The sequence below is a fragment of the Carya illinoinensis genome, chromosome 9, assembly GCF_018687715.1.
Source record: "Carya illinoinensis cultivar Pawnee chromosome 9, C.illinoinensisPawnee_v1, whole genome shotgun sequence".
NCBI classification, from domain to species: Eukaryota; Viridiplantae; Streptophyta; class Magnoliopsida; order Fagales; family Juglandaceae; genus Carya; species Carya illinoinensis.
This window is the reverse complement of record NC_056760.1, coordinates 14,946,065-14,970,428: the sequence shown is the minus strand read 5'-3', so window position 1 is coordinate 14,970,428 and position 24,364 is coordinate 14,946,065. Positions and strand designations below refer to the sequence as shown.

General features: G+C 35.0%; 1 protein-coding gene across 1 annotated transcript; it reads right to left on the bottom strand.

Moving 5' to 3' along the window:
• Positions 1-15,155: 15,155 nt before the first annotated feature.
• Positions 15,156-15,521, bottom strand: LOC122276844 (VQ motif-containing protein 1-like). Its single transcript, XM_043086741.1, has one exon. The coding sequence runs from the start codon at positions 15,519-15,521 to the stop codon at positions 15,156-15,158; it is 366 nt and encodes a 121-aa protein (XP_042942675.1).
• Positions 15,522-24,364: the final 8,843 nt, after the last annotated feature.

The following is a 24,364-nucleotide window of genomic DNA, read 5'->3' as shown; positions in this document are numbered from 1 at the left end:
GAAGTGTTGAGACATACAACACAATATTACCTGCTCTCATTCATGACATATAAAATGTAATATTCATAACATGCATCGACTAGCATTATGCAATAATCGCAATGGATAATTTTTTTTTTTAGCAATACTATGCACCAAATTAAAAATATCTCAAATACTTAAAACATATTTCATACTTAATGACATATTAAACAACTGAAATCACAACACTAGTCCAAAATGGCTATGATCAAAAGAGTACTAGAAATATAACTCCATATTACAAGTAGTAATTTAAGTTAACTACTATATTAACAATGACGTCGCATTATCGCTTAATCAACTGTTTCCAACTGATCAATTCCTGGCTCTCATTCAGATCCTGTAACAAGATCTACCATTCGGGGGGAATGATAGTTAGAACTATTAAAGTGAGATTTGATTACATATCTCAACAAGTTAATAGAAAACCTCTACACAGGTTAATGATGCATGCATGACAGTAAAAGTATGAATGCATAATCACAGTTATAAGTAAGCATAGCATAACTTAACATAAAATATAGCATAACTTCACATAAAACATCGCATAACTGATATAACTTAAATTGAAACGTGAACGAAACTTGACTTGCTTGATATGAACTTGATCTAAGACTTGATTTAACATGAACTTGATTTAAAACTTGACTTAACATGTACTTGATCCGAAACTTGACTTAACATAAACTTTGAATCTTACTTATTTAACTGCTTAAACTCAACTTCTTGACATGAATTTGAACTGAAACTTAATTTAGCATAAATTTGATTTGACTTATTTACTTAACATGAACTTGGACTTAAATTCTGACAATTAAAATGATTCCGCCAGTCGTTTTGTCAGAAATAGTAAACCATCAGAATGATTCATTCTAACATGTTCCATCAGAGATATTTAGACAATCAGGATGATTCCATCATAAGTATTTTAAATCACGTACCCTAACAATCAAAATGATTACACTAGGATTATCTAGTGATACTCTGACAATCAAAATGATTACATCATGAGTTTTTTAAATCACGTACCCTAAAAATCAAAATGATTACACCAGGATTACCTAGTGATACGCTGACAATCAAAATAATTACATCACGAATATTTTAAATTACATACTCTAGTAATCAAAATGATTAAACTAAGAGTACATAATAATACTCTAACAATCAGAATGATTACATCACGAGTATTTTAAATGAGATATCCTAACAATCAGAATGATTACGTTAGGAGTATCTGCATAATTAAACTTGAACTGAATTTTGAAAATCAAAATGATTTTGCCAAAAGTACATCGCGTGAATTACGAATGGAGATGCTCTGACAATCATAATAATTACATTACGAGTATTCTAAACATAACTAATTTCAACTTAACTCGAAAGATATGACTTACTTGAAATAGAAATATTTCATAATATGACCTAACATATAATAGATAACATACTTAACATGACATACTTACAACAATGAATATTATATGACATGACATACATGTAATAAATTGCATTCTTAACATGACATACTTGCAATGTATAGCAATATGTGACATAATATCTTGTATTTCAGATGAATAAAATGTGACGGAATAAATTCTACGTAACAAATGAATATGTAAAGACTTGGCATGGCACATATAATAACATACATATATAAATTGTAGTTTATTTACTCATCACCCATGCACAGCAAATTGCAAGTAAGTTAAAAACTAATTTATCTCGATCTTCGCATTTTCTAAACAATTTCAAGTGTGATCATGAGGAACTGAAAATAGTAATTTTTAAAAGTTAGAAATTAATCACTAACAGTTAGAAATATGGAAAAATACTAACTTAGAGTAAAATTATTATTTTACCATATATATAGGAAAATGACAATTTTACTCATAACTTAAGGAATTTGCATCCTAATTCCAAAAATCACCAAAATTTACATATCCCATTTAAATTTTATCCTAAACTCAAATATCAAATCAAAAAAAATTAGTACTAAACAAAACCATAAAAACTCTATAGGGGCCAAAACTTGCATAGGCTTTTTTCTTGATTTTTGTTGCAATTCTTCCAATTTCAAAACTCATGATCAAACCAAATTTTTGTAACAAAAATCTTCCTATCCTAAGTTTAAAATATTCTTAAAACATCCACTAAAATATGTTAATCATCAACACCCGACTTTTTAGAAAAATGATCCAAACTTTTTGATTAAAAAGGCAAACCCTTGAATCATATGATTTGATCTATTTCAAAGCATCTCCAAGAATTTCAAAAAATCCAACTCTTACTTCTAAAATGTTCATAACATATTCTTAAAAACAAACATGTTTTGAATCATGAACAAAAGTCATTAAAATCACTCAAACCATACTTGAACTTTGTGGTTTCTCTCTAAGTTCAAAACTAGATTTTTGTTTCAAATTTGTTTTGATCAACTGTTTGATCCATGACTAATAAAGACGTGATCTTCAAACTAAAACATCACATGATTTGAAAATATGTCCTAAAAAAACCTAAGCTTCAAATTCAAGATCACATGGTTAAAAATCAACCAAAACATAAATTTAACCAAGAACATCAACACTTTTGGCCTATCCGAATATCTCTTTGCATAAAATTTCATATCTTTAAAAATAACATCAAATATCTACAAAATAACATTCTAACATGTATATAAGAGGCTTAGGATCCTCTAATAAAATTATCAAAGCCATTGGAATACGTTTAAACCACCAAAGATTTAAATTTTCTCAAAATAGAAACTGTTTTTCCTCTTCAAGTTTCTAAGTTTCTAGATCTAATAAAATATTTCATCAAAACCTTTAATCATGCAACAAATTCTCAACCAATAATCATATACACATGTTAAAAATATTCCATAAAATTTTCAGACCAATATCTATCTGTTAACTTGGTCAAAAACTCCAAAATATAACATACCCTTCAGTTTATAGCCCAAAATGACCTTTATAGGATTTAAACAACATTTGACTAATTTAAAGATCTTCAAATGGAACAAATAAAATATCTACCTAAACTAGACTCATAAAGGAAATAACTTTCATGAAGCAAAATTTGCAAAAAAAAAAAAAAAACACACTTAGAAAAGCTTTAAAATGGGCGTGCAAAAGAACTCCTAAAAGCTGTCCAAGAGAGTTTTTGGTTTTCTTTCTAAGGAATGTGGGAAAAAAAGGTGGGATGATTGTGAAATGAGCTGGACAACTTCTTGGATAAGTGAGGGATGAAGAGAGGACTGAGAGTAAGCTTGAGTGTTGCTCTTGACAACCCTAAACAAGTGGACAAAACTAACCCAAGATATTTCTTCATGGTGGAGTATTGAGTTAAAAGAGTGCGGTTACCCCTTTAACTTATCCCTTCTAGAACCTTCTAAGCCCATTTTTGAAATATCTGATCAGCCAAGTGAGGCTGTAAAACTGAGCTAAGAAGCAATACTAATAAGGCCAAATTCGAGTGCCTTAATGGGCCTAAACCGAATGGGCCTCAATTTGGGGTTTTAAGAGGGTTTGGGATGCTATCAAACCCAAATCCAATTTCTCTTAGTTCAATAAAATATCTAAAGTTAAAAATTTTGGATAATGATATTCTAACATAAATTTAAAGGATTAATAGTATGTGAAAGTAATTTAATCAAGCGATTAAACACAATGCTAGAAACCAATTCAATTAGGATTTTGAAGTCAACTTTAGGATTTGGATAGAACCATTTAAGATTTCGATTTTAACCATGATTTTGGATTCTCAGTTGGATTCTCACCATATAGGATTTTACTAGGGTATAAATCCTCTTTGGTTTGACACATTTTGATTGATCGGATAAAATAGGATTATTGTTTAGGTGGCATGATCTCACATCTTGAGTCCTTTAAATCCATCAAACGTTTCTCATGGTGCCAAGTGTCTAGTACTACTCACTATGTGTGACTAAGATCTTACCAAGTGTCCAAATAAAACTTCTCTAACCTAAGTTAGACATTCCACACTGTGATTTTAAAAACACTACACTTGGTATATTTATCAAGGTTACTATTCACTCTAAAAAAATGAATAATAAACTTAGTACTGAAGATTTTTAAATATTCATATGAACCTATAGTGAAAATCGTTTACCGAAATTTGACCCTGAAGTGTCCTTAAAAATAAATTCACAATTTCAAACAGGTACTTCGTCCGAAAATGTGAAAATGGATTATTGAGCCATAAAATCATAAATAATCAACTGAGTCTAATAGCGTAAACCATAATTCATTCTAACACTTCTAAATACCTTGAATAATTAAAATCACATTTATAACACTATAGTGAGTGATAACACTGATTATGTTGACAAATTAAAATTTATGTACGTGATCGGTCGATTCGTGAAAACTTATGGAGTTTTCACAAATTTTCTAAAACTTATAGAAATTCCTTTATTAAATTTTTAGCGAGCTGTTATAATTGCTAACTATTAACATAATTGTGAAGAAAATATTAACGTGATCAAAGTTACGTATACAAGAAGTAGAAAGTTCAAAATTATAAATTATGGATCAATATATCCAAAAAGTAAAATCACGCGAATGTTTTAGTTGAAAATTATCAAGTCTTTTGCAATAAAGTATTTAAGTTGTGATCAATTACCAACTCATTCTCCTAAATTAGAACACAGGATTAAATTAATACTAAAAATGGTCAATCATGCTACGTTTTACTTTTTAAATAAATAATTAATTGTTTACCTTTAATTTTAATCAAATCAATCTTTGTTCTATTAAAATGCTGTACGGTTGAAATCTATCAAAATACCACGGACCATCTCCCCAAAGTACTTCTAGAGTCACGGTACGTATGTCGTTTGAACAATTAAGAAATTAACGTTTCCAAATGAGACTTGTTTTTCTTACAGATTTCAAATGAATTAATAATTAGAAACTAGTAGCTAGTCTAATATTTGATAATGGGATATTTAATTAAGTCTCGTCTCAAAAGTCTATTATATATATGGATCACTTGTTCAAACTTCTGACCTTAAAGTCAATACCTAGCCTATTATATTGAACCATCTCGTACGGAGCTAGCGTTTGTTGGAAATAAAATAAATTGAATTACTCAAAACTTTAACAAATACGAAGTTGCCGAGAAAAGCAAATAAACATTACCTTAGTTCTTTGGCTTCTGTCTTGTAAATCCAGAACAAAAAAATTAAGAGTCTTAAAAAAATAAAAAATAAATATCTCATGCACACGTGCTACGACATGAGACAATCAAAAGGATAATGTGAAAAGGTTTTACATAAGTATGATACAGTATTTGGGTATTCAGAATATTTCAGGTATTCTCAACATTTATAATTATTATTTATTATTTTATTATTACTTTTCATATACTTTTATTACTATCCATTACTTTTTACCTACTTTTTATTATTATTTATTATTTTATTATTACTTTTCACTTCTTTTTTATTACTATTCACAACTCTTCTCAATATTTTTCAGCACCCAAACCCATCATAAACATAACATGAAGAACAAAATTGTCAGAAAATGATAATCAACCAACATCTAGATTAATATATACAATATATTGACTTTTTTTTTTATTGGAATTTGTCAAACGTCTTATGATTTTTTGGAATTTATCACTTAATCAAAGGGTTGACCTTATAAGTATCAAGTTTTTAATCTCGATATGCTCTTAGATTTAAAGAAGGCCATATATATGTACTTTAATTAGTCTTGCGTAGATCTAGATCATTTAGAACAAATGAGATCATAAGTACTGTATATGCAAAATTAAGTAGTGTTTATAGTTGTTAAAAAAGAACAATAAACAATTCATGTAAAGTTGTTTAATTAATTTTAAAACTTTAGTCTTTATTTATAATATTATATGAAGAAAATGATAATTAATTATTTATTAATATATAGTGGCACCGAAAACACAACCCATTCTAGAACATCAACAGCACACCGTCGTTTGGTTTGAGTTGAAAAGTATTCATGAGTCACGAAGAAGTCACCATATATATATATATATATATATATTAATATAGTGGGACACCAACCCCCTTTACAATCAAATTAATTAATTCATGAAAGACATTGATGGCCCGGAAACTAACATATATATATATATATATATATATATGTATATATATTTATATGAGCTACGTACGTACCCCTTCGATCCCTTGACTCTTAGCTTCCAATTACGTACGACGTATAAGTAGTATCTTATAACACCCGGCCAATTTCTTGGAAGAAAACGATATATTTCTTCACATGAAGACTGTATGATTACGTTGTTTTATTTACCAATTAAGAAACCCAATATGATCTTAAGATAATTTAAAGTCAGCATCACTATTATCTAATGACAATATTAAATTTAATAAACAATCGAAGAATGATGACTTGTTTTCAAGAAGTTCAAGTTTTGCAGGTTAACAGGCTCAGGAATGCTGTTGCACATCATGCTGGCTATACATGCTTGGAATGACGTTAATTAGTGATATTGAAATATGGTGGTATTTGTGTCCTTCTTTTGTATGTCAAGCCGTATGGTTTGACAAAGGCAATATGTTATAAGGACTTAGTTGATTCAATGAATGAGTTGTTGGTTATCAACAAACAAAAAAAAAAAAAAAACTATTGGATCGAGCTGAAGCTAATTGCTTGCGTTTATGTCGTACTCCTTGCACGCGTATATAGCCTAATTCGTTTCACTTAGAACAGCAATTCGCTCAGCAAAAGCTTCTCTGCTAGTTTCTCTCCGATCGACTTGCTACTTCGCACGCAGTCAAGTCGGTTTGTGTTAATGAATGGGGGCCGCCCACATGGGCAAACCCATCATCTCACTATTCTACCTAACACACTCCACTTAGTCCCCTATTCTACCTAACACAACCATATGTTACATGTTGTGTAGGGGGCTATAAATAGCTCCCCCCTCTTTGGTTCTAACACACAAGAGGCAAGAAGCAAGAAGAAAAACTCTCTCTCTCTTTTGTGCTCTCTTAAGTAGTATTTAGGCTGTGGATTGTTAAAGCGTTACTCTGGTTTTATATTACGTAGTACGCTTTACCACCAAGTGAAAACTCTTGTCAATCTGGAGAAACTTGTGGAGCAACTTTACAAGCTGGCCTTGAGGTACTTTCCGCTGTGCTTTCTAACAATTGGTATCAGAGCCATTTAGTAATTGCTTCCAGTTTCTTTCATGTAAACTGTGTTTTTTATTTGCGCATATATGGTGCTGCAGTTTTTTTATTAAAAAAAAAAAATATATATATATATATATATATATAGTCGAAGCCGCTGCTGTGGTGCAACGCTCACCACCCACGGTGGTGCAGCGCGCACCAACCCCACACATGGTGGTGCGGCGCGCACCACCTGAGCATGGTGGTGCAGCGCGCACCGTAGGGTGCTGCGCGGCACCCCTGCAATGGTGCTGCGCGCACCACGGTGCCGCAAGCACCCAAGGAGCCCACGGTGCATGGTGCACCGTGGAGGCACCCAGGGGTGTTGCAGCACCGCCTCGGTGCTGCACGTACCAGAGGGGTGCTGCGAGCACCGTGCGCGCACCACGGTGCCGCGCGCACCAGCAGGTGCCCACGGTGCTCCTTGCACCGTGGGGGCACCATGCAGCACCACTTCGGTGCTGGGCGCACCAGAGGGGTGCTGCCAGCACCGGCTCGGTGCTGCGCGCACCGTGAGGTGCTGCGCCAGAGCAGCACAGGCTCGGCGCAGCGGTGCTGCGCCAGAGCAGCACCGGCTCGGTGCAGCGCGCACTGTGAGGTGCTGCGCGCACCGTGAGGTGTTGCCAGCACCACCTAGGTGCTGCGGCAGCACCCAGCTTCCTCTGGAAGCGATTTCCGATGATCAGGGGCCCCGGTGATGTCCAGAAGAAGCAGCCGGAATTTTTTTTTTTCGGCGTTACTGTTCACGTGAACAGTAACTCGCGGGAGGAAGAAGATGACTTGAGTCATCTATCCTCTATGGGCCGGGCTGGGCTTGGGCCCTTTGGGCCATTTTTTGTTTTGGGTTTAAGCAGAATAAAAAGAAAGGGGCTGAGCTCTTTAACCCCAGTATTTTTTTTTTCTGTGTTTTTTTTTAAACCCGAAAATATAATAAAATAATAATAATAAAAAAAAAATTTTGGCATGATTCAATATATGCTTAGATATATTGATATATTACATGTAATCTTTTATTTAATGTTTTAGATTAAATATGATAACATGTGAATATTTGGTTATATTCATGCTATTTTTTTCCATAATGTTATATTACATGTGATTTTTTATTTAATTTTGAGATTAAATGTGATAACATGTATGTGTGTATTGAACATGTGGAAATATGATTATTTTATCATCTATGAAAGCTGGGTTTGAGACTTGAATGTTTGGACATTAGTCTCTATTTCTTTCAGTGATAAAATAGAAAATCCCATTAAGTGGTCTTAGCTAGAATTGTCAGTGCGAATGATAGGCTGAAAGAATTGCAGTGACCCCAGTAAGAACTGTAAATGCACTGAATAGCCAAAAGACCATGGTGACCCCAGTAAGAACTGTAAATGCACTGATGGAACAAGAAAAATTGACTGTAATGGTCTCATATGAACCATCTTTGTAGACTGGCCCAACAAGTTGCCATGGTCTGGGAAGCTGTCCTTGTAGACTGGCCCAAAAGGTTACTGCGGATTTTAGTAGGTTATGTCTTTACATGTGACTAGGTCTAGATGACTACTTAAGATAGTGGGAGTATGGTTGAGATTTATGATGATAAATTCTCCCATATTCGTTTTTTTTTTTAATTTGCGCGGGAATTGAGCTAGAAATCTAATAATTGGATATTGTGGCGCAAGAGATGATTCTGAAACTTAGCGATTTTTCGATCTTGCGACATGTCTAAATTATTCTTTTTCTAACTTGAAAGGACGCGGCAGATTTCTTAGGTGTGTGAATAATATCCCGTCTTTGCGCATTGTAGTGAAATGGCATCCAAGAGTATTGTTGCCGATTTAAACAAAAGGGAGAAATTAGATGGGGAAAACTATGACATATGGCATCGCAAGATCCAATATGTCTTAGATGAGCAAGAGGTCTTGGAGGCCTTATCTCACACTCTTACTAAGCCCGAGGAAGGGAACTCGGAACAACACAAGATAGATCAACAAGCCTATACCCAATGGGCTAAGAAAAATCGGTGCGCGCGCATAATTATGTTAAGCAGCATGCACAATGATCTGATGTGTGAGTTCGAGGTCTATGACACTGCCCAAAGCATGTGGGATGCTTTGAAATTGAAGTTTGGTGGAACTTCAGCCACTAGGTTGCGTGGATTAACCATGAGGTTTGACTCCTATAAGATGCGCTCTGACCACACGATGAAGCAGCATCTTAGGGCTATGTCAACTATGATCCGCGAACTTAGGTCGGCAGGAAACAACCTGACAGATGAACAGCAAGTGCAGGCAGTGATAAGATCACTACCGAATTCTTGGGACAATATGAGCCAGAACCTGACGCATAACGAGAATATCAAAGACTTTGATGATGTCTCGCGTCACTTGGAATTGGAGGCTGAGCGCCTAGAGGCTGCTAAGCCCAATCATACAGCCTATGTGGCTAATGCTGGTTCGCGCAAGGCATCAAGGCCTAAGCGCAAGAAGTCCAAGAATGGAGTAGTTGCTGGACATATTAAAAAAGTGTCAGGAACTTCTCAGCGCACCAAGAGGGGCAAGCGCAGGAAAAACAAGTCAAAATTAGAGTGTTTCAACTGCGGAAAGATTGCCCACTTCGCTCGTGACTGCACTGAGCCGAAGAAGGTACACTCTGACTTTTCTCGCATTGTTTTTGTAATTAGCCATGTGATGGTTGCTGAATCCTATCCTTTGTGGACTGTTGATTCAGGAGCGACCGAGCACATAGCGCGAGATAGAGTCGGATTTGTGGAGTATCGCCGGATTCCAACTGGGAGCCGTGATATCAAGGTGGGGAATGGAGCTAGCGTTGAGGTACTGGGACTTGGTACCTACAAGCTGGACTTGCGGGGTGGCCGCACTCTTTTCCTCCACAATGTGCTATATGCTCCCGAGATCCGACGAAACTTACTTTCAGTTGTTACTCTATTGAAACTTGGTTTTCGAATTGTATTTGAAAACAATTATGTTTCCTTTCATTTTGGGGCATGTGTTTTATGGCAAAGCTTTTCTTCGAGACGGTTTTATGATATTGGATTTGGTTTATTCTAATATAAATGAATCCATTGCTTTTCTTTCTTCATCAATTGATAATTTGGATTCATACACATGGCATGCTAGGCTTGGCCATATAGGGCAAGATAGAATGACTCGATTAGCTAGAGAAGGCCTGATAGGCAATCTCGCTAAGGTCATCTTGCCCACGTGTGAACATTGTCTAATGGGAAAAGCTAAGAGAAAACTGTTTGGAAAAGCCACAAGGGCATCTTTTCCACTGCAATTAGTCCACTCAGACATCTGTGGTCCAATGAGTGTGAGGGCAAGACACGGAGGTGTCTACTTCATCACCTTTATAGATGATTTTTCACGTTACGGTCATGTCTACTTAATCTCCCATAAGTCTTAAGCATTGGAATGTTTTAGGCGATATCTAAGAATGGTCGAAAATCAGTTAGATAAGAGTTTAAAGACTCTAAGAACTGACCGAGGACGAGAATATCTCTCTGAGCAATTTAAAAGGCTCTGTGATGAAAAAGGAATCAAAAGACAGTTAACGATGCCAAGTACGCCACAGCAAAATGGCGTGGCGGAAAGGAGAAATCGAACACTGCTTGAGATGGTTAGGTCAATGATGGCGCAAGCAAACCTACCAATTTCTTTTTGGGGGGATGCACTTTTGACTGCTGCCTACATTCTTAACCGAGTACCCTCCAAATCAGTAACTTCCACCCCATATGAACTATGGACCGGCGAGAAACCAAATTTGAGTAGCTTGCGGCCATGGGGTTCAACGGGTTTTGTTCATGATCTTTCTCATAAGTATGGGAAATTAGGCCCTAGAGGGAAGAAGTGTATCTTTATAAGGTACTCAGAACACTCTAAAGGGTATGTGTTAATAGGTGAACAAACTGATGGAAGTGTAACTGAGATTGAATCACGAGATGTGGACTTCATTGAAAATGAATTTCCAAGTAGAGGTGAGGTTGATAGGAGTTTGGAACTTCATGAGATTGTGGAACAAGAGGAAAGTGCTCCAAGGAATTTAGTTGAGAATGAGGAAGAAATTCTTCGAGCTCCTACAAATGATAAAAGAAACTTAAATCCGAGTGGGAGCACACCGCTTGTCAATCAATCACAACAACCTCAGCCGCGTAGAAGCACACGTGAAAGTATTCCCCGTCGTCGTTTTGAGATTGAAGGGGAAGCTTTTATGGTAGCTCCGCATGATGATGATGAGCCTAGGACAATTCATGAGGCTCTCTCATCTTCTACTAAAGATGAGTGGATGAAAGCTTTTAATGATGAAATTGAGTCTATGAAGACAAATCAGGTCTGGGATCTGGTTGATCTACCGAGAGGGCGTAAGACTATTGGGAACAAATGGGTTCTAAAAGTCAAACGCAAGTCGGATGGATCAATAGATAAGTACAAAGCTCGCTTAGTGGCGAAAGGATATACCCAGCAAGAGGGTATAGACTATGAGGAAACTTTTTCACCAGTTGTGAGGTTTGCTTCAATTCGCCTGATTCTAGCTATAGTAGCAAACATGGATTTGGAACTCTACCAAATGGATGTTAAGACAGCATTTCTCAATGGAGAACTAGATGAGGAGATCTATATGGATCAACCAATGGGTTTTGTGGTCAAAGATCAAGAGCGCAAAGTGTGCAAGCTCAAACGATCTATATATGGCCTAAAACAATCATCTAGGCAATGGTACCTCAGATTCCATCGAGCCGTTCTTTCGAATGGGTTTACGATGATCACAGAGGACCATTGTGTCTATGTCAAAAGATCCAAGAAGAGTTTCATTATGTTGTCATTATATGTTGACGACATACTACTAGCTGGAAATGATAAAGGGTTGATAGTCGCCACAAAAGAGTGGTTATCCTTCAATTTTGAGATGAAGGATATGGGTAAAGCAGAATACATTCTGGGAGTTAAGATCTACAGAGATCGCTCAAAGAGACTTTTGTGTTTGTCCCAATAGACTTACATAAAGAAAGTCCTCGAGCGTTTCCTAATGAATGAATGTAAACCCATTGACACCCCTATTGCAAAAAGCGAGAACTTATCTAAAGAGTTATGTCCTAAGACTCAAATAGAAAAGGAAAAGATGGCCCGTGTCCCTTATGCTAATGCTGTGGGTAGTCTGATGTATGCAATGATGTGTACTCGACCTGACATATGCTATGCAGTTGGCTTAGTGAGTAGATTCCAATCTAACCCCGGACTGGCTCACTGGAAAGCAGTCAAAAGGATTATGCGATATCTCAAGGGAACTGCAGATTATGTGATGTGCTATCAAGGTTCAGATTTGCAGCTAAAAGGTTACAGCGATGCCGACTGGGGCAGTGACCTAGATGAGCGTAAATCAACCACTGGGTATGTCTTTCTGCTCAATAATGGCGCCATTACATGGAGCAGCAAGAAACAACCTTGTATAGCTTTATCCACTATGGAGGCAGAATACATAGCTTGTTCTGCAGCAGTTCGAGAAGCTGTTTGGTTACGAAGATTCCTCAAGCATTTAGACATTGGCACGGATTATTCGGATTCGATGACAATATTCTGCGATAGCACGGCTGCTCTCGCATATGCTAAGGACTCTAAGTACCATGAAAGAACCAAACACATAGATATCAGATATCACTACATCAGAGACATGGTAGCGCAAAAGGAAGTGGTTCTGAAACATCTCTCTACGAGTCGCATGGTTGCTGATCCCTTAACGAAGCCTATAGCAAGAGATGTCTTTGAGGCTCATGTTAGGAATCTAGGACTGCGTAGATTGTAAAATGTTTTTTGTGTTTCAAATGACATTGAGATGTAACCTTTCCTTTGGGATATTAATACAATATGATTCAGTAAATTGTCTTTATCGTATTGTCTTCACACACAAGATATGTCAACAGGCTTAGATCGGCTCACTCACACGAGCGATCGCCTCTAGCGCTTAAGAAGCGAGTAGAGATGAGACATTGTGTTCTAAGATACTTGTCCAAATGGATAAGTTAGTTGACACAAAGATATGTCGTTTTAGTGGGAGCTAAAATAAGGTCCAATGAGTGGACTATGCATGGGTTACCCCACAACCTATATAGCCTGTGGTTAGCCAGATGTGAGATCCTCTTTGACGCCTTGGAGGCGGGCAAATGGAGGAACTCAGGTTAGACGCTTGAGAAGCAACTAGACTAAGATCTGTACGGTGTTGATATAGACATATGCTCTTTGAGAAAGAGAAATCCACCGTAACATGTGTTTCATACTACATGTGCTTATGCGACCAAATGAGTAAGTGAGTAAATGGTTTCCCTCTTTCTCACTGTGTGAGTCTCATTTTTCTGTGCCCTTTACTTTTGACTATGTCACAAGATGGAGGTTATGATGTCTGCTACTTTGGCATGTTGTCTATGGCCATGATCAATACGGTCTAAAGAGGCATTGCTGGGAAAGCGGTTTGACCAAAGTTGAATGATATGAGTGCAAAGGGAAGATTCTTTGATATCGCATCTTCAATAGTGTTTGCTGACGTCAACTATGACGCTACATATTGGTAGCGACTAAGGTTGTGAACATATTGAAATGATTTAGAGATAGTCGAGCATTGTTCTGAGTTTTTCTAAAACTCAAGAGGGTTTCGAAAATGCTTGAACTGATGCAATCGAATGAGTCTAGGACATAACTAAACACTTTAGGGATGTTACTATGCTAGTCTTCTCTGGGAGAGATTTAGTGTATGTACTCCCACCTTTCTATAGATTTGCTTGGTGGTCGCACGGCCTATTTACTTGTATGAATAAGATTGAGAACATTAGAGAGATGCTGACCTGGGGTCATGCCCACTGTGTGCGAGTGGGAGATGTTAATGAATGGGGGCCGCCCACATGGGCAAACCCATCATCTCACTATTCTACCTAACACACTCCACTTAGTCCCCTATTCTACCTAACACAACCATATGTTACATGTTGTGTAGGGGGCTATAAATAGCTCCCCCCTCTTTGGTTCTAACACACAAGAGGCAAGAAGCAAGAAGAAAAACTCTCTCTCTCTTTTGTGCTCTCTTAAGTAGTATTTAGGCTGTGGATTGTTAAAGCGTTACTCTGGTTTTATACTACGTAGTACGCTTTACCACCAAGTGAAAACTCTTGTCAATCTGGAGAAACTTGTGGAGCAACTTTACAAGCTGGCCTTGAGGTACTTTCCGCTGTGCTTTCTAACAGTTTGTTTAGAGGGCTTAATTATAAAAATAAAAATTATTTATTTGATGTCAGTTATTTTATATTTAAATAAGTCTAATTTTATTGTAATAAATAGTCATTTTCATCACAAATAATTCATCATAAATATTATTTTTTTAATAAAAAAAATCCCATATGGGAATATATCGATTTGTAGTGACGTATTTGTCCTCTCACTCACATGCATTGGCGTATGGACAGCCACATATTCCCCAGAACCAGCAACGAATACATGAACCATAATAATTGTCCATATATGGCCAATTATTGTCCACATGCATGGCGCAATATTGCCATCAGCTAACATGCATCAATGCCCATGTTGTATCTCATCTACTAGTTGCTCAAACAAAATTGCATCTCTTTCTCAAATTAAATAATATCAAGACTCTGACATTTTTTAAAGTGAGAACTGAAACAAAATGGGAAATATTTTAATATTTTGTAAAGTAAATTTATAAATTGACATAATTTGATGTAGTATATTGGATTGTAAATTTACTTTTATATTAACGTAGGTTCAATATATCATACGAAATTATATTAATTTATAAATTTACTTTTACAAAATTTTTCACGGCAGTAGCATATGAGAAAATAAATATACTGAATCTATGTAACTGTTGTATATATAATCTATGTAACTGTTGTAAATATATACACTACAAATTAATCAAATTAATGAAAATTCTGCTGATCAGCCCACATCCATTCCAATTCCTCCATTGGAGGCGCCTGCAAGATCATAACATCCAAATCCTTGAACGACAAGCCCTTCGATAACATCGAAACACTACGATTTCCAGTACCGCCGCATCCATTATTAATATTATCGCTGCCTGCAGATTTGTCGACCCCAGCTCTGTTCACACCGACGGGTTTTCTGTTTTCTAAGCCGAAGGAGCTCTTCTCTATCCAAGAAACGCAAGAATCCTTACCGGTAAGGCTCTGAACTACGGATTTGAAGCTCATGGCGTCCGTTTCCACGTACTGGGTATCGATAAGCACCACTCTCACGGCTTGATCACGACTAGCACACGCCATTTGATGATCAAATATATATATCTAGCTCCACGGATCTAGCTAGCTACCTCTGTTTCTTGTTCTTCTTTTGGTTTTTGTTTTTCCTAGCTAGGACTTAATTTGTTGTTGCGTTTTTCTTTCTGGGGTACTTGTGCATTTTGATCGAGCAAGGGCGTGTGGCTTTTATACAGTGATTGAGGAAGCTGAGGCTAAAAGGAGGAAGCCGTACAAAAGGGTTGGGGGAGGGGCGCCAGCATTTAACAGTTAAGAGAGAGGAAGAACCGATTGACCGCGAACGGCAGTCTCCTAGGGCAAAAAGTCAAAAGTCAAAGCCCGCAATTTCGGAACCGGGAAATTTGAGATGTCAGCCTTGTATGATTCCACTCACGTGCGCTAGCTGGGCTAGCTAGCAGGAGAAAGTACTTTGGAAAGGAATTGACGGATCAACTATAACAAAATGGAAAAATCTATTCATAATCCGGTTTTCAAATCACACATCACACGAATCTGACGTGGTAATTCAGTCTAATTTAAGCCCGGTCTGATATTTAAAATTACGACTATTTATCTGAGTTCTAATTCAAAAATTTAGATATATCTAAACCGCAACCAGATTTTAAATTCGGACCGAAAACTGGCCCATGTTATCCCGGATTAGATCTGGGTTGGAATCCGGATGAAACCGGGTTTTATAAAATCCAGATTGGGGGTTCAACCCGGTTTTTTTAATAAAAATTATATTATTTTAAAGATTTTTTAAGAAAAATTCATGTTGAAAAGCATAAGCATAATTCTCACTCTTTTTTTTTAATAAGCAATATAAACATAATTCTCGTTTATGTAAAAGTCTATATTTATTATAGAAATTAAAAAAAACTGTTGAAAATCATTATATTTTTTTTAATTTTATAAAAGCCTATATTTTGTGAAATATATAAACTACCATTGTCCAGAATAATAAAATATATAAAAATAAAAAAACTTAAATGCATGTAATCCACTACAAATTACATTACATTACATTGCAAAATATAAAATTACATTACAAAATATAAAATTACAAGATGAGTTACATATCAATAACATAGTCTTCCATGTGATTTAATCACACCAAAATAAAACTAGTCCATTCGCTATAGCCACCCAAACGGAAGATGAATCAATGGGTTCATCTTATAAGCTTTTACCAAAGCCCTGCAATTCTGTTGTTGAAAAACATAAAAGGAAAGAAGATAATGCATTAGAAGTAATGTCATCACTTTTTTCATTAGCATGACCAGCAAAAAAAGGTGATTGTAAACTGATAAGATGGCCTAGCATCAACTTCTCCCAAAGAGAGAACAAAGAAATCTTCTGGTTATTTCTTTTCTCAATGAAATAAAAGCAATGAAGGTGATTGTAAATTCAAAGTGCACAATATGGCTCTGTAAAAAAAGGTGTGATAATATTACAGAAAAGGAATTTAAATGGATAACAATGACTAATATGTAAAGCATATGACAAGTTGTTGGAATTCAAATGTCTCTCTAGATGGTAACATCTAGTATCTTATGGGTCCCTTGCATCCAAAACCTGATACACAAATAGAAATTAAAGGAAACAAAACAGAATAGAACAAAAACAACAGAAGAATGGACTCTATTTTGCTTTTTGACATAATCAAAGTTGCAGTAACTTACACTACGCCAAAATGTTAATGAAAATACAACTCGAAAATGTGAAGTATAATTAGACAAACTTTATAAATTCTTTGGCTGGGACACAACCCAAAATACGGCACCAACTCTGTGCAACCATTTATCATGCTTTTAAGGTGAAGAAATATACAACAATGAGCAGAGAGCTTTCACTGCTTACATAAACAGTTCACTCTGATATACTCGAAGCCACATAAAGAATCTCATCTACTTGAAGTCACATAAAACCCAAATCAACAAAGTAATAAAAGACAAAAAAAATCCTAAAAAATTGCTTCTTACATTTAAACATTCTCATCACAACAGACCCAAATAAAAAAAGTAATAAAAGAAAAAACCCTAAAAGATTTGAAGAAGGATGCAATATATCTGACCTGAACAAAAGCTACACGATCCGTAGCATAGAACAAAAGCTACAAGACACGAATAAAAAAAAAAAAGAAACAAATTGCAGATAACAAACTATAACAAAAATACCCATGTAAAACAGAAACCTTAATGACCCAGATCTAAACAAAATCTCTACAAATCTATCGAGATTTATTCAGATTGCAAGGAAAAATAGAAATAAAGAACAAGAACTGAATGGAAAAAAAAAAAAAAACCACTAAGATAGAAAAAGAGAAATCCCAAAAAAACCCTAAAACTCCCATTCGACATTTCACTAGATCTACCAGATCTATCCAAGCACATAGACCCAGTTCATCAAATCACTAGATTTACCACATTTACATTCATTGTTCACAGATCGGGAGAGAGGCTTACCGAGGTTTTTCGGCATCGGCACTAGAATGAAGACTCTCAGACCGCGGGATCCCAAGCTCAAGCTCGACGACAGAGAGATCGTGGTCGGGGGGAGTTGGGGAGTGAAGAACGAAGGAGATTACGGGGGCGGCTAGGGTTTCGTATGTTAGAGAGAGAGAGAGGACTTGGGAAGTTGGGAAGACGGGAGAAGAGGGCTTCAGAGAGATATATGGTTTTTTGAAGTTTTTATAAAAATCCGATTAACCGGGTTATAAAACGGAACCCGTGTTTCATAGCCGGGTCCGGACCGGATGTATCCGGTTTTGCAAATGCGGGATCCGACCTGGATTTCATCTGGACCGGGCTGGATAAAAACCGACCTGGATGAACAATCCTACCTAAAACGAAATGCTTCCCACAGATTGCCTCTCCCTCCCTTTGAATCAAAGAATAATGATAGGGTTACAATCCACTTACTACCCATCTACTATTATTTTTATGTTTGATTTTTTTTAATTTTTTATTTTATTTAATGATTAAGAAAGTGAATATTAGTAAAGTTACATATATTTTTAATTTTTTCTTAATAATTAAGAATGTTAAAAAAATACTTAAAAGAAAATGATAAAAAAATAAAGAAAAAACTTGAAATGAACTAGGGTAGTAGATGGGTAGTAATAGGGTAGTAACCCTATCACCACGCTTGAATCAAAATCCCTCTCCCTCTCGTGAAAATCCCTTGTAAATGCCTCTTCCTCCCTCTCTCCCATTACAGCCGTTTCATCTTCTCCCATCTGAGACCTTGCTCTCACCCAGAAGTACCTAGTTACCGATTCCATCAGAGAAATCCCTCTTGATGACTAAAAGAATGCATAGAGAAAAACAAAATAATGCATAGAGAACTTTTTCAAGTGGTCATTATCCAAAATTTCTTCATTACTCCGTGTGCGCATGTAATATTATTTTTATCAAAATGCATTTTGGGCCATTGTAGGGTGCAGTGTTCATAACTCAGGATAGGAAGCAGAAGTGCGTGGGTTTGAGTCTTGATGACTATGCATGTAAAAAAGAATACGGTAGAAGATGATTGTGCTTTTAGAGAATATTAATATATGTTCGGCTTTTGTGAGAAATTCAATTTACTTCTCAAGTTTTTTTTTTCCCCTCTAAAATAAACTTTTAAGATTTGTCACTTTTTTTTTTTAAAACCAATCTCTGGTTTTTGGTTGTAGGAGTGTTTGCTGTCATGAAAGTGTACGTTCTGTATGGGTTGGCTTCAACAGAAGATGTCAGTTTTGAATTTGTCGTGGGTTTTATTATTTGAAGGAAAAAAATACTTTAGTCGTTAGTGGAAAAAGAAGCTCTGCTAGATTCTCCTCGGTCGGACGTTCTCGTCGGCAGTCCCAGACAGTGGCGAACATGAAGGTTGGCGGACGAAGAATGGGGAAGGAAAAAAAATTCGAAATCCACCCCCATCAGACTAATTTGGGGTATTAGGAGCCTCTAAACTAAAACGCGTGCGTTTAAAAGAAGAAGAAGGACAAAAAAAAAAAAAAGGTAAAAGCCACATCATTGATTTCGCATTGTGTATGTAAAAAGCGGGGCAGATGAGTAGAACTGCTATTTTTTAATTTTTTTTACATATATTTTTTTAATATTTTTAAATATTTTTTAAAACAATCACAATATTATTAAAATATACTTACTTGATCATTGAATAAAAATATTAAAAAAAAAAAAAAAACCAGTAGTAGCTCCCAGCAGGAGCTACTAGCCAGCTCCCCAACATTTTCCTAATAAGAAAGCATGAAAGATAAATGTTAATCTAATCAAGCCCTCTAAACCATACCTTATTCACATGGTATAATTTGATTTGAAGATTCAAATTTTAAAAATTATCTTCTAAATCAAATTATATCATATAAATAAATGTGTGATGTAAAGATTTTAAAATAAAGTAATTCAAGCATTAAAATCTTACAAAATAGTTTATCAAAAGATATAGAAATGTGTACATATATACATACAAGAAAACTGCTCAATAGTATCTAGTTATTTTCTTCAAAAATGATTATTTTTATTTCAAAATGAGTCTATTTTAGTCATTTTTGTTGTATATAATTTATCATAAATATTTTTTTTATAAATAAATGTTTTTGTTAAAAAAAAAAAAATTAGTTAAAAAGATCATATATATGTTTATTAGAAGTGGTAAGAGCCAAGAGAATTGAACAAGTAAAAGCAATAAATTTGTTAGGTTTGAATGGCTCGCGCGTACCATGCTATATATGATAGAGTGGGTGCATGACAGCAAGAGTAGGAGGCCCGGTCCTATTCGGGGAGCGGTTGTGCATTAATTGAAATTCATTCAGGCATGCTTTTTGTGGCCCTGAGTCTAGTGTCTAATTAATTAATTGTAAGGTGGCAAGTTTATATTAAGTGCATATATAGGATACAATTAGTTAGGTAAGTTATTTTTTAAGGTTTTTTCACTGATACAATGTCAAATATTGCAGCTTATTGGTATATGCTAGAGCTTACTCCATTAACTAGAAGGGTAGTGCTAGGGCCGAGAGTGGGTGTCGACACTAAGAAGCATTTCCCTAAATATATAGAATTCAAAAATATTGACTTTTAAATTTTTTTTACATGGCAATTCTAAAGCAGTGTTTTAGGTGCCCATTTTGGTGGACCGTGCTCCACCCCGGTCAACTCATGCGGTTTCGATGTGTCCAGGGCCCCAGAGTTTTCAGGACTAACGTCTGGGCACATGAGAAAAGCATGATTAATCAAAGTTGGAAGGGATGAGCGATAAAGATAAGTTTACATGTACGAGACAGCCATGTTGAAATGTAAATTATATGATTAAAGTTATAATCTTTTTCTATTAACTTAGCTTGTATTTAGATAAAAAGTGATCTCAAATGATTTGAGTTAATATGTGAATAGTAATATTTTGTAAGTCACATTGAGATGTATTTGAATGTAAATAAATTGATTATCAAATATATATTTGAATGTATAAATTATGTTGAAATGAATTTTAACTTTTTTTATAAAGTTAAAAAAGTAGTGAGTCCTATCAATAATTAGTTTAAAATAAGTTAAAGTGATTCCATCTTCTAAACACAGTCTTTTTAAGAGATGCAATGTTTTATCACTATACCGTATCATAGTAATATTGAATCACACGTTACTTAATTTCAATTAAATATATCCCATTATCCCTTCAAATTTTGTTAGGATTACATGATCGATCATCCTAATAAATTGGTGTTCAAAATGAGTATTGTTATGATCTTAATGCGTTAGTTGTGTATGTTTTGTTATTTTGCAAAGGCCAGGAAAGTTCTCTCAGCTTTCATGCATGCTCGATCTTGACCTGGTTCTCTCAGCTTGCTGCATCTTCTCTAATTTGTCGTCATTCATGCATTTGGTAAGTGCCGTATACCACATGCTCAATCCAACTGGTTTTAACTGAAATTTTAAGTAATTTCCAGCTGCTTACTTTCTTCAAACACCATATATGCATCTGATTCGGTCAATCAGTTGATCAGTAAATTAATACATTTTATTAATTGGCTATACATTCCTGCCTAGAAAATATATTGACAATCCATGCAGCTTGCATACGGCCTGGGGCGGCCTTTATTTCCCCACCAGAAAAACTTTTTTGTACGGATTCGTTCGTTTCATAAAATTTTTTATTTCATCTTATTTAATTTAATTATTATGATTTTTTTAAAATTTTCACATAAAATAAAATAAATAATTTAATTTTTTTAAATTTTAAAAATAATATTAAAATAATTTATTTAATTTTTAATTTTAACCTTAATTCACTGAATACCCTGCTTGGTTACACAGATGAGATGAGATAAGATAAGATATTTTAAATAGTAATAAATAAAATATTATTATAATATAATTTTTGAATATTAATTTTATATTGAGATTTAAAAAAGTTAGATTGTTTATTATATTTTGTATTAAGATTTGAAAAAGTTAAATTGTTTATTATATTTTATATTAGAATTTAAAAAAGGTATAATGATAAATTGAGATGATATGAGATGAAATGAGATGAAATTTTTTATTTTGGTTAACGTATATCTCGTGGGTCAAAACAAACGAAGTCAATTCGACGACTTCTAGAATTCAGTGCTCTTTTGGTTAATCCAAGAATGTTTCTCACGACTTTGTCCTCGTCTTCGCATGCCTGTTTCCGTACGACGTTGGGAGCAGGTACATACGAAAGTGTTTTTTAGGAGCTAAAAATTCATGACGTTTGCGTACGTAAAATCTAGAAAGTATCGAGGATTCGAGGTTTACCGAGAGGACTATAAAGCGTTTTTGCAAAGATTCTACTTCAAAGATTTGTATGCAAAGATTCTATTTCAAAGATTTGTATGCATATATGACCCTAATTGTGTCTTGTCGACATTTCACACGTGCAGGATATGAAGAAAAATGTTCACAGACCAGTCACTTCGAGAAGAGGCTACCGTCGTACGAAAGACGAGCAGAGTCGTAAGTTCTTTTTTTTAAAGGAAAGAAGAGTACCAATCGATCAAGTCGAAGTATTAAGTTAAAGAAAAATTTATTTATTATCTTTTATATTATCATTTTTATAATATTTTTTAATATGAGATTAAATGATTTGCCTATGATTAAATTATAATAAATAATACTAATCTTCAATTATCAAAATATTCTTGTTTTCTAACGAAGATAAAAGTATCCTAATTTTATTAATAGATTTTGTTTTTAGAAGAAGAATATCATAGTTACAAAATATAATATTATATATAGTTATAAATTGTGAAGGTACCAAATACTTATTTTTAAAAAAAAATAGAATTTATTGTTAAAAAATTAATTTTTTTATGTAGGTCTTATACTACTTAATTTTTTTTCAAATGAGTGTGTGACACTTATGCACTCTATGATTATAAATATTATTTTTCAATAAAAATTATAAAATTATGGAAACTTATGTCAAAAACTTAGGATCTTGACTTGTCTAGGACAATTATAGCTTGTTCCCTTAAAAAGATATTTAATGTTATTTCATGCTAGGTCAAATATTGCCTTAAATAAATTGGGCCGAACCCCACACCATAAAGGCCCATGAACCCAAAGCCGTAGGCCTACCCAATAGAAACCAAGGCCACGACTGCCAAGAAGCATTTATGTAGATTTTGAAATATACTACCATTAATATTGATTGAATGGGAGTTCATGAATAAAGTAATATTTAAAATGGGTTTTGAGAGCAAATGAGTGGACTTGGTAATGCAGCGTGTTACCACTGTTAATTATTCACTTCTAATCAATGGTGTACCCCAAACCTACTTTGCTCCTTCTAGAAGAATCAGACAAGGGGATCCCTTATTTCCATATTTATTCATTCTATGTTCTGAATTCTTAAGTTACAGTCTTAATCAAGCTGAGTTGCAGGGACTCATATCAGGGATCCCAGCTGCCTGAAGGGCTATCCATGTAAATCATCTTTTCTTTGCAAACGACAGCTTAGTTTTCTGAAGATCTAACCCAACAGAATGGGGTAAAGTGCAACATGTACTAAGCAACTATGAACAAGTATTAGGGCAAAGGCTTAATCTTGACAAATCCTCTATCTTCTTCAGTAGTAATACCAAGGTTGAAACCCAGCATGCCATCTTACAGCTTGCAAGAATCAAAGCTTCAGAAAATTTTGACAAATATTTGAGCCTACCTTCTTATGTGGGAAGAAGTAAAACCAAAGCCTTCAACTCAGTGCTGGATAGGATCAAAGTTAAAATGGTTAGTTGGAAAATCAGTATGCTGTCTCAGGCTGGGAAAGAAACTTTGCTAAAAGCTGTTCTTTAGTCTATTCCCACGTATAGTATGGGAATCTTCAAATTTCCCAAGTCGATCCTTAAAAGGATTAACCAGCTCTTACAATCCTTTTAGTGGGGCAGAAAAGAAAATAATTCCAAAACTTATTGGTTGAGCTGGCAAACACTAGGGAAATCAAAACAAAATGGTGGATCGGGCTTCAAGGATTTTGAATCTTTCAATTTAGTACTATTAGCTAAACAAGGTTGGGGGCTGATCCAAAACCCCTTATCTTTTGCTGCTCAAGTTCTTAAAGCTAAATACTTTCCTAACTCAGATTTCCTATCAGCCATCTATAGACCCAGTGACTCATATGTGTGGAAAAGCTTAATCTCTGCAAGACCAGTTCTTAAAGAAGGACTTATATGAAAAGTTGAAAATGGGAGCAAGATTCAAATTTGGAAGGACAAGTGGATTCCTTGTCCCTCATCCTATCAAGTGCAGTCACCTGTTAACATACTGGAAGTAGAAGTAGTGGTTTCTGAACTCATTGATCCAGACTCTATGTAGTGGGACCTTCCTCTTCTATATGCAATTTTTTCT